This window comes from Mesitornis unicolor, unplaced genomic scaffold (genome assembly GCF_000695765.1).
Source record: "Mesitornis unicolor isolate BGI_N332 unplaced genomic scaffold, ASM69576v1 scaffold4738, whole genome shotgun sequence".
Lineage (NCBI taxonomy): Eukaryota > Metazoa > Chordata > Aves > Mesitornithiformes > Mesitornithidae > Mesitornis > Mesitornis unicolor.
The window spans coordinates 49,300-61,341 of NW_010202393.1; the positions used below are offsets into that span (position 1 = coordinate 49,300).

At 44.8% G+C, this 12,042-nt stretch overlaps 1 protein-coding gene across 1 annotated transcript in view; it reads right to left on the reverse strand.

The window, feature by feature from the left end:
• The window catches only part of LOC104545275 (voltage-dependent N-type calcium channel subunit alpha-1B-like), a gene marked incomplete at both ends in the record, with an annotated part of 87,672 nt that overhangs the window by 40,674 nt on the left and 34,956 nt on the right, over positions 1 to 12,042 (reverse strand). Inside the window, 7 exons of the mRNA XM_010190371.1 lie at positions 538 to 543; positions 5,419 to 5,502; positions 5,664 to 5,774; positions 6,635 to 6,799; positions 8,350 to 8,551; positions 9,440 to 9,577; positions 10,714 to 10,874. Of these exons, the coding sequence (XP_010188673.1) occupies positions 538 to 543; positions 5,419 to 5,502; positions 5,664 to 5,774; positions 6,635 to 6,799; positions 8,350 to 8,551; positions 9,440 to 9,577; positions 10,714 to 10,874 (867 nt within the window). The remainder of the gene's footprint in view (positions 1 to 537; positions 544 to 5,418; positions 5,503 to 5,663; positions 5,775 to 6,634; positions 6,800 to 8,349; positions 8,552 to 9,439; positions 9,578 to 10,713; positions 10,875 to 12,042) is intronic.

Sequence of the window (12,042 nt, forward strand, 5' to 3'; positions counted from 1 at the left end):
ACTTCTCTTTTGATTTGAGGGAAGCAAGTCTGTAATTGCTTCAATATTTTCTTTTTACCTTACAGCACAGTGTAAATCATAGGTTTAAAATACCTGTAAGGCGTTCCACTTAAATGCCTTGCTTGCCTTTGCCGAAAGCTTAGCACATCCTATCATAATTGAAAACCAACGGGGTTTCAGAGACATGAATTTGGTACCACCGCTTGCAAAGGGAAGGGTTTCCCAGCCAGCCAATCTTTTCATCCTTTCCTCCTATCGTCAGCCAATTTTCCACCGAAATAAAGCAAGTGTCAGTCTCCCCTTTATCGTTGTGTAACACACAGCAGAGAACGGGCTATTGGTAACTGCATTTGCCTCACGTCACCAATTAGCCACGGGGAAGAAGATGCAGGACAGAAGCCAGTTTTGAGGCACGCTGCAGTGAGGCTTTTTCACCAGTGCAATCGGAAATCTCATCAAAACGAATTAAATCAAAGACAAACGAGAGAAAATAAAAGCAGAGAATTTAAATAATTGTTTAAATTCAATGAAACCAACCGTGTCCTATATGTGATGTTTTCATGGATGGATATTTGCAAGATTATTTACAAATTTATTTTTTTGAGCAGCAGGTGCACAACATACAGACGGAGACATGGTTTTCGCATTGTATGTTGATTGGATGGCGTGATTCAGCAGGTAGATAAGGAAAATAAAGAACAAAACAGGAAACAAAAGAGAAAATGAGTAATCAGGACAAGCAAAAAAGGAAACTCTGAAAATTTCACTGGAAAAAAACTGTTGGGCTTTTGGGGGTGTTATTTTATGGTAATTATATAAATAAAAAATGCTCCAAACCAAAACAGATTCCGAGATCCTAAAGGTAACACAGACAGTGCAATAGTTATTTGCATTTCATTTTGTAATGCAAATTAGGAGACAATTCACAAACACTTCTCAGTATGTTTTTTGTATTTCCAGGCATAGAAATAGATGTCAGTTTGCCATACACCCATTCGGCCTCCTGTGGCCAACCGTGCCCGCAAGGACACCTTCTCCATAATGCCACCTGTTTTACTTCAATTACTGAGAGGGTAAAAAACTGACATACGTGTTTTTGCCTAAGGAAATAAAAAAATGTATATATTCCACTGCATTCACAAAGGAAATTACATATGACATGACTAGAAAATTAAAATAAAGCACTTAATCAACACATTTCTTTTCCTTTTATCTTTACTTTTCAGTGGGTTAAAAGTACCGATGCAGCAAGGCTGGTGGAAGCCGAGTCCGCCCAGGTGAGCAGGTTTATTTCCCTGGAGAACACTTACAGCTGGAAAGCAGAGCCATGGAGAAAAACAGTGCTTCTGCAACTATTTGTAAGCCTGATCTCAAAATCCTACCCAGAAAGCATCCCCTCAAGGAGCTGGAGGGCTCCATAGGTGGCTGTCATGGGGACAAGGTGCAGAGTGACAGTGGAGGTTACGTTGTGGCCATCACTTGGGCTTCTCAGACTGAGAACTGGTGGGAATGGGAAATAACGGGGCTGAATGCGGTGGGAAGAGGGCTGCCACCCAACTGTCCCCACAGCTGTCCACCCACCAAGGAGATCCTGGAGCTGAGGAAGGCAAGTGGAGAAGAGGGTGTCCTCCGTTGGGGACACAGCTCTGAGTCATGACGAATAAAGACCTGATCTCTTTGGGTATCCTCAGCTCCATAACATGGTGCAAAGAGCACCTACATGCATTAGCTACAGTGTTTTGTGCAATGGATGTTCATCCTGAGCCCTAGTCACCGCTCTACTCTACCTGGAAATAGTGGGACCAGAAGCTTGAGACCATGCCTTTGCCAACGAGGCACCCATCACTCCTGCCTTGGTACCTGCTCTGTGCAAACAGCACACTCGCTATCACTGCATCAGGTTTTTCAGCCCTTTTCTACATTTTTAAAAATTAGATCTATGTACCAGAAGTATTTAAGTTACTTAGGTGCAACTCCAGTTTAACAAAATACCAGGCTGTATTTCACAAATATGGTTTAAAGTGTAACTCTTCCAGGTCATACATGCATCATGGCCTTTTCCAGGCAGCAAAACAGCTCTGGTGTTTCCCAGGCAGCTTTGGGACCCCTTGGGTTCCCCTGATAATGTGCTGCAGCCTATCATGGAGCCCCCAAAATGGGACTTGAGCAGAGCTCTGGACCCTTCTGCTCATTGTCCACCCTACAGTCTGTCCTCAGGATGGAAGCAGAAGTCATCTCGCAGTGGCAACCCTGGTCCAAGACCACCTCCACTATGTGCCTCTGGATGAAGCAAAATGAACTGCTCCATGAAAGACATCCTGAAAGCTGCCATTAACAATTCCATTATAAATGTAATCTTTGGGGCACTACTGCAAACGCCCACTTGTGTCATTAAGTGGTGATTCTGAGACCTAGGCATCGCCATCACCTTGAGGCAAGCCAAGCTCCTAATGGCTCTTCATCATGATGCCTTTGAACTTTGAGCCCATCATCCCTGTCCATGGCTGAGGGACGGACGAGTGCAGCTTAAGGACGGGTACAAGAGCCGATCAGTGAGGATGAGTGTGGGCTGGAGAGGGACCAGAGAGGAGCTAGATGAAAGATGTTTTGAAAAACAAGTCTAGCAAGAAGGTAGGGACCTCTGGGCACTCTCTGTCTGCAGAGGAAAGGATGCAGAAAGGAGACATGGTGACTCTACAGAAATGCTGCAGAAGGGGATGGGGTTTCGAGAAAGCAGAGCTCAGATGGGTCTGAACACTGAGACAGAGGACCAAGAGATCAGGGCTGAGGTGGTACTGGGGAACACATGACTTTTATATTAAAGATATGTTTGTGTTGGCCACACAACCAGGGGAAACTGTTGAACTACATGAGAAAGTTCTCTCTGTGACTTGACTTGAGGAACCTAGTCACTTATAAAGCAAAAGCCTGTCAGTGACCACCTGGGAGAAGGGAAAGACATACAGGTGCCAAGGAGCTTAACCCTATTGGAGCTTACTAACTGCTTTTAGAAGTAATTTATACTTCAAAGGCATCCCCAAACTGCTGCTATATTTGATGATAGAAACCGGAGAAATTACTGCAGAGAGGAGGGGTGATGCTGTCACTCCCAGCACCCTCAGGGTTACTGCACCAGTGACTCCCAGCTTGCATGAGTGTATTTGGGACCACATTTACTCTCTGGCCCAAAGACCAAGAGAGGGATGGGGAACCCATGCCTATACAGCAATGCCAAGGGGCTGCTTCTAAAGAACTGTGGATGTGGATTTCTGAAGGGGCCTGAAGGAGCACATCCATTTTCCTATGAGATGTGAAAGACAGCCTGTCACAGCTTGAAGACTTGGAGCAATGGCTAAGGAGGCCAAGAGCATCCTGTGACCAGCAAGATGAGGGATGTGACCATCCCCATGTACTCAGCACTGGTGTGGCCACACCTTGAATCCTGTGTTCAGTGTTGGGGCCCTCACTACAAGAAGGTCACTGAGGGACTGGAGCATGGCCAGAGAAGGTCAATGAAGCTGGGGAGAGGTCTGGAGCACAAGAATTATGGGGAGCTGCTAAGGGAACTGGGGTAGTTCAGCCTGGAGAAGAGGAGGCTAAGGGGAGACATTCTCACCCTCTACAAGAACCCAAAAGGAGGGGGTAGCAAGAGGGGGTTGATCTCTTCTCCCACGTCACAAGTGATAAGATGAGAGGAAATGGCCTCAAGTTGTGCCAGGGGAGGGTTAGATTTGATATGAAGAAAAATTTATTAACTGAAAGAGTGGTCAAGCATTGGAACAGGCTGCCCAGGGAAGTGGTGGAGTCACCATCCCTGGAGTGTTCAAAAAAATGTGTGGATGTGGCACTTCAGGACATGGTGGTGTTGGGTTAACGGTTGGACTTGATTATTTTAGAGGTCTTTTCCAACCTTGATGATTCTGTGATTCTATGATGGCTGCTCACTGCCTGTGAAATGCCTGTACAAAGGAGGATTTTAATAAGCAGCGTGTAGGCTTTGTGTTGTGAAGAAGACACCTTCCGGAAGGAGAAGACACCAATCCTGGGGAGACCACAGGTTCCCTTACCATGTGTGTGTTGGCTGTGCTGCTTCCTCCCTGCAAAAGTGGCTGAAGGAGGGTAGAAAAGAAGCATCAGTCTCTATTTGTGGCTGACTTGCAAATGCTTTCACTAATTTTCAAACTAAGGCAAAAGTTGGAGTGCCTGAGTTGGGCAAGAAAGTGCATCCCGCGACAGAAGTGAGGATCCAGTGCCTGAACACAGTGCAATTAATCTCCTGAATGCTCAGACCCTGCGTTTGCTCTGAGTAACGTTACCCTGGCTGCAAGCCACACATTGAACACAAAAGGTAACCCGAAGTCTACGAGATAGGATTCACCAACTGTTAAATGAACACCATTTGTGCAGAGAGTAAAACCTTGGAGTTTTGTGGGCTTTCTTGGACCAAGGACATTAGTTAATAATGTATTTTGTTAGAAATTGTAATATGGTCTTCACCACCAGCTGGATGTCCTGTAAAGAAATCTGGGGAGCAGAGTTCCTTTAACACACGCAAAACAGATCTATAAACAAATCCCAGAGACTGAGGAAAAAAAAATTATGGTAAAGTTCAAATTCATCACATACAGATACAACATCATCAGCTAAAACATGCATTAAGAGAGGAAAGGAGCAGTTTATAAATTGGATAATATCGGGCTGTCAAGGTTTGGTCAAACATTTGCTGCCATTATGGAAAAATCCTCCAGAATTTAATGGCAAGTTTGTACATGTAATCTACAGGACTCATCAGCAGGGAGAGAGCAGACATTGTACAGTTGCTTGTTTGTTTGTTTTAATAATTGCCCTGCAAAGCTTTTGTGCACATAACAAACTCACTGTGTTCTCCCATCCAGACCATGCAGACGGATGAGTTTCTGGCTGTTTCTATGTTCCAATCACCTATCTCTTCTCATTGCCTTCATTCTGCTCCATGACCAAGATTAGGTTGGAGCCCTGAGGGACAGACGTGTGTGCATGTGCCCTGCAAAGCACCTCACACTATAAAAGCCTTCAACAGAACCCTTTTGATCTTCCCCTCCATTAAATTCAACAGGATTTTTCCATTAATAGGCAAAACCAACTCAGGGTCAGAATCTTTTGCTGAACAAGAAAGGGAGACAGTTTCCTGGCAGAGTCACTAGCACCATTGGTCTTGTCACAGCTTTTTGCACAAGAGCCTTAGGGACCAAGCTGTGCTTGGCTCCGGGGACTGGGCAGGGCTCATAGGCACGGGCTGCCAGCTCACCCAAGGACATCATCACCCGATGAGTCCCGGCGGCAGCTCGAGGGAACGCGGCTGGTAGGGAGAAGGTGCAATGTCTTGACAGGGGACAGCTTTGGTGGTAAAATGAAGCAAATTGAGCAAACTGTACTTACCGCAATCTCGGTTACTAAAATATCAGTAATACTTCCCAACACTGTGACAAAATCAAAGACATTCCAGGCATCTCGGAAATAATTCTGCCAAATGAAAACACAAGGGGATAGAGGGGTCCAGGGGTTATTTTCTGTTTGCAACACAGTTGGGTTTGTTTGTTTGTTTGTTTTTATATGCACATCATGAAATACAAGCATTTCATGTAGAGAGGAAGCAGTTGAAAGTAATGGAGGAAGGCACATACCAGCACACCAAAGGCAATGATCTTCAGCACACATTCCATCGAAAACATGGATGTAAACACAATATTCAGGCATTTCAACATTTCTTCATATGCTTCTGGAGCATCATAGAACTAAACCAGGATGGAAGAAAAGCTGTTACTGGAAGAGCACTTACAGAATAAAACCTTCCCAACTGACTGGCCTGCCTGCAAGACTCCTGCCCATTTTAGTGCTACATTTTGTGCTCTCTAAGACTTGGAGTCACAACATGGTTATTTATCTCACTCCAGAAGCACACCAGTGTCTGCATGCTATTATAATGGAGCAGCTGGGAGTAACCCCAGGACTGGGAGGCTGTTGCTGGTGTACATCTCCCTGTAAGCACAATCCAGCCCAGGGTGGGAGGAAGGGCATTTTCAAAACCTGAGGATGATTGCAGCACTGTCTTTCATTCCAGCAGACCCTAAGATCATGGTGACCCCCTTGACGGAGAAGATACTCTAGGCTAGGCAAGGTTTAAGAGGGGAGATCACTCTCAATACCCAGCCACCTGCATCTCTTCCTCCCAGGCACCCTGGATCACGTCCCAGAAGGTTGACACTGCTGCAAATTTGAGTAATTTCCCTAGGATGGTGAGATTTTGAGCATCCCCAAGAAGAGGCCCTGCTCTGCAGCAAGAAGCCCAGTTTGAGCTGGGAGCTCCAGACCTGCAGAGCCCAGTTCACATCTCACTGGCCATCTGCAGAAGTGGCTACAAGCCAAATCAGTGCCATGCATGAGCATCCCATTCACAGTACCTCATCACAACTAAACCCCCTTCCTTTGGGAACCGAAGGAATCCCACAAGGCCTCCAAAAACAACATCGGGCAGATGAGAAGTGGCAATTGCTCCTGCTGATTTCCTCCTAGCTCTTGAGTTGAGAGCACGAAAGCTCTCGAGCAAACACATTTCTAGCCAGAAATCACCAAGGTTCGGTAACAGCCCACTAACCTTCATCATGAGGACAATGGTATTGAGCGCAATCATAACCATGATAAAATACTCAAAGGGAGGGGACACCACAAATTTCCACATCTTGTACTGAAAAGATTGCTTGTTCTGAGGCATGTAGCGGGTCAGTGGCTTGGCACTTATGGCGAAGTCTATGCAGGCCCTCTACAAAACACAAATGGGATGAAAAGAATACAAAAAAAACCCCAGAAGGCTGGCAGTCTCGATCAGTCAGAGAGAGTGAGCAGAAAGTTTAGAGAAAGATAGTATTTCTAAGTGTTTCTCACATATGATACGAGTACTGAGTACTCCTGTAAATAGCAGCACAGGATCCCCAGGTTGCCATCATTTTTGGACACCCACTGAAATATTAAATCCCCCAACACTGCTATGGCCCCCTGCAATCCTAGCAGACAGCCTTCCACCCAGCCCAGCCCTCTGTAGGTCCCCATCCTTTCCCACTGAGGGAAGGGAGTTTTAAACCCACAGGCTCGCTTCAGAAAGCCTGCCAATTCCTCCTGAAATGTAACTGTAGAAACTGGAGGATTGGTAAAGATGTTATCTGTGTTTTTTAAAAAAAAAGTATTGTGAAACTCTGGTATGTTCTCACACACAACAAAACCTGTCCATCTAATAACGTTTCATAGAAGGTGAACTGAACTCAACTCATAAATTATCCAACAAATATTACTGGGTGAACTCTCAGAGACCCCTTTAGTCGGCTATTTCTAGTCACATTATTAGGAGTATAAAACTGCATTAAAATTGGGGTTTGCCCACAAAAAATTTTGATTCTGGAGCATTTTCTCCTTTTGGATTCAGAGAAGAAGTCAAAGTCTTACGTTACTGCAAAAATACTTCCTGCTAATTTGAAAAGTAATGTGTATCTACACAAATCTCTAAATATTCTGCTTTATTTTGGACTTTTTGTTCATATAGACAAACAATGCACCAATTTGGAACTGATTTAAAAGTCATCTCTTTTCATCAAAAATCAGGTTCCAGTTTCAAGATAAATGAAAAGAGATGACTCTTTGCACAACAGGTCATCAAGGTTGTGGGACCCCAGATGAAGGATGTTGTGGGTGCTAAAAACCCGCATGGGTTCAGGAGGAAACTGGGTCCATCCATGGAAGAAAGATACAGAGATGCCACTAACTAAAGAAAAACCACATCCAGCTCAGGAGTCCACAGTGTTTACTAGGCCGTGAAAGAAAAGTCTCATAGGGGCTTGCCCTGGTCTTACATGCTTCGGCTGCTGTCAGGAGGACACTATCTGAGCCAGGCGGACACCAGCTCAGCCAGGCACAAGACCAGCCTGGTGAAAGGAGAATCCCTCTGGGGAGCCATCGCAGCTGTAGCTCAGTTTAATTTCTGATGACTGGACTCTAAAAAGCCAAAGATTTGTCTCCTTTCACACCTACACACTCGAGCTAACATGCAAGTCTGTCTTCACTCTGAAGCAGAGGTGTGCTTCGTGGGGATGTGCGACAGAGCTTACAAACACCCAGTATTTGAGGGCTCTCCCTGGTTTCATTTTTATGCAGAAGTTGAAACATTCAGTAATGTGTTTGGTGTCTACACCACACATCCTCAGGTAACGACTGCTCTAAAGCCCCCCCCACGGCACAGGAAAGGTGAGGAGGGGGCTTCCACTGGTACCAAGGTGCTTCGAGCACCCAGGTGCTAACTCCGGATTCAGAAGACGCGGATACCTCGTTTTTCTCTAGGCTGCACTCTGACATCACTTTATCTCCTTGCTCTTGGAAGGTGATGATGATTAACGCCACAAAGATGTTCACAAAGAAAAAAGGGAAGACAACAAAATACACCACGTAAAAGATAGACATTTCCATTCGGTAGCCAGGGCTGGGACCCTGTTCCTCGTAGGTAGCATCCACCGAGTGCTTCAGCACACTGCAATCAAGCGCAAAGAGAGAAGAAAAGTCAATGAAATTGGTGTGAAGCACCAATGACGCCCCGATAGTCACTCACTGGCCTTCACTCGCATGGAGGGTTTCCTACATATGCTCAAGTCAAACTCAATCCCATCTCCATGGCTGGGAAGAAGTTTTCCTTGAGGGTAGTTTGAGGGAAACCCTTGGTGTTTTCACCATTCTGCGGAATGAAGGAGATTGCTAGGTACAGATCCACTTATCCCCCTGGCCAAGGGGAGAGGATATAGTCAGATCTGGCTTCTCTTCTCTGGTCAACAGGGATGAAGTAAGGGTGGGATTGATGAACTCCAAGTAGGGGAACACAGTGAGGGACTGGAGAAGGGAGACTGATGCAGTATGTTTTATTTTTTATTTTATGAAATAGCTGAACGTGGAGGACAGGGAAGGTCTGCCATGGAGAAACCCTGCCTGTGAGTTGTATTCCACGTGTCCCAGCAGTAAAAAGTGTGCCAAAATAAAGTCATATGCTGAACAGTAAATCTAATTTAGGACTGTCTTTCCCAGCATACTTTCAGCATAGGTCACAATACTTTTCCCCCTCATTTTCTTACATTCCCATTATCAATTTTACACCTGAGAAGGACATGCAAGTCCAAAAGACTGAAGTAAGCAAGCTATTAAGTACTGAAAACTTCCTAAACATCCCTGTGCCAGCTCAGAGGAACATCAAGAGAAAGGCAGAGCCCTGCCTGCTGATTCACCCGATAATCACACAAGGGAAAGTAAAAGCTTAGCTGATAAAAGCCTGTTCTTATTTCACAGGTCACCTGCCATCTGCCTCCCTCAGAGCTGTGGAAAGCTGCCATTACCCCCGCGATGACTGACCCTGCCAGTCCCGTGTACTCACGTGGGCCACCCTTCGCCTGTGGAGACAGTGAAGAGCGTGAGCAGAGCCCAGAGCACATTGTCGTAGTGAAACTCATATTTTTTCCACTCTCTGGGCTGCGCCTCCACCTCATTTTTTTCATAATCGAGGTACTGACCCCTAGGAAAAACAGAAATTTGGACCAAATGAGAGAATTAAACCAAATCAGCCACTTTGTGTGACTCACTAAGGAGCACCAAAGAGCCTCAAAGCAGAGTCCAACTGTGCTAGGAATTAAAGACAAATAAAGAGACAATCCCTCGGTTTGTAACAGAAGTAAAGGCCATTTCTCAAGCCATTTCAAGCCACAGGAACTGGACCTGAGGTCTAGAAATTCAAGAAATTGTAATCAGGACATTCCTGCATGAGGAAAAGCTGGCAATTAACAGCATGCTGGCCCCCAAACTGTTTGACCCCACAGAAAACCACACTGCTTGATGGGGAAGTCTCTGGCTCCTACTTCAGAGTTGGATCTAGCTTCTAACTGGGGCCTACTTTGAGGGGCTGAGGGACCCAGCATCTGGAAAGCTCCCCTTCAATCAACATTTTTCAATAATTTCACATTTCTTTCTGTATTCATCTACTTTACTTCAAGGAAGAACCACAGTGACAGCCTTGACAGCTGCTGTGTCCCACCAGGACCATGGCCTGCACTTGCAGGGGGTCAGGAGAGGGAAATGTGGGCAGACAGGGATGTTGCTGAGGATGTGCTTTGGGTGCCAAAAACCAAAAGTGAGAAAGACACACATTGTGGTGGGTAAAACACCTTGAGAGCCTGCTACAAAGAGAAAGCGTGACAGGGCTTTTAAGATGTTCAAATACTGACCCCCTTTCCAGCTAATTAGGAGCTCTTTAATGTCCTACCGATTTGCTTCTTATGATTTATTCAAGTGTGTTTTTCTAATTCATATGAGCCCCAAGAATCAAGGCAGCAGGTAGAAAAAGGAGTCACGCCATCCCTTCAAAAACTTTTTAACTTAAAATCTCACTGAGCCCTCCCTGGGAAAAAAAGCCTGCTCCCCTGCATCATTAAGCATTTAGGTAAGCATTTGCTAGATCAGAGCAAGAAATGATGCAGTTATTAAATCAACAAAAGGGAAAAATTCACCTTTAAGGTAGTTGTGTTGAAGCATAGCTCTTACAGGAGACTCATCAAGCTCAGTAGATACCCACCCAGTGCAGCTTTGGGACCATCCAGGGAGCTGCTGCTGGAGGAAACTTAGGATCCCCCCAACAGCTCCTGCCCCAGGCCATACCTGCAGTCTTTCTCCAGCTCCTTTGACTCATCGGTGCAGTAGAAGAACCTGCCTTTGAAAAGCTGCACAGCAATGACGGCAAAAATGAACATGAAGAGCATGTAAACGATGAGGATGTTGAGGACGTTCTTCAGGGAATTCACCACGCAGTCAAAGACAGCCTGGGGATGGAGAAGAACAACATTAAGGGGTTGAAGGAAAGGAAAAGTGCATTCGTTGTGCTTGAGGACATGGTCTAGTGGCAGCCTTAGGGCTGGTTCGATGGTTGGACTCGATGATCTTAAAGGTCTTTTCCAATCAAAACCATTCTATGAGTCTAACATATAACTACACTTGGGATAATTACCCAACCTACAACCCATGCATGGTTTCATGGACCTGTGCAGCCAGTGTCTGACCAAAAGTTACACTCCAGCTGTGAGAAATGACGCTGGCATCCTCCGTCTCCTGCTTTCTCGGCAGGTTTGGCTGTGCCACTGGATTTTCTGCTGCTGTCTGTAAAATTTATAAAGACAATCACCGCTCGTTCAGAAGAACATTAGTCCTAAGCAAATATTTCCATGGCCTATTATGAAACAAAGAAAACCTACCTGTGTTTAATTTATTCCTAGTGGATAGGGAAAAAAATCATCAAATATGTTACCCATTGACCGTTATTTGAACTGTTTGAATAATAAAGAAATTATACCAGATGCCAAATGCTTCGAATAACATTTCTCTAAAAACTAAAAAACTAAAATCGGAATTGTGACAAATCTTGTCAGCATATGTCACTTCTGAACTCCCTAAAAAGAACTTCTCGAATACATTTAGTATTTGGTTATTAGTCACTGATTCATTGTTACAAGCAATTTGCAGTTTAATTTTAGCCTGAGAAGTTTGCCATAATAATAGAAATCGAGCAGTCTTACTGCCCAGGCTCAGGGTTTGTACAATACCGTTCCCATCTCTCTCTGAATGGAAGTGAATAACTCACAAAATTACACTCCTGATGCAACCCAGAAATTCTGAATTAAAACACTGGAAATATCTCTAATCACCCCATTAATCTTGCTGATTGTTGCATACAAGCCTACAGGAAATTCCAGGAAAAAAAAAGAGGAAATAATTCTGAAGATAAACCATGTGAATATGACTTCGGCTTCACATAAAGATTTCTGAATACTTCTTTAGAGGTGGTAAAATTACTCTAAAATGACTTGAAAATAAGGAAGACATTCAATAAAAAGCAAGTGTTTGGCATCCCGCTGTAGGACCGAGCCACTGTTGTCTGGCTTATGACCCAAGAGCTGTGAATTTCAAATTTCTAAACAAATAAAACCTATTTTC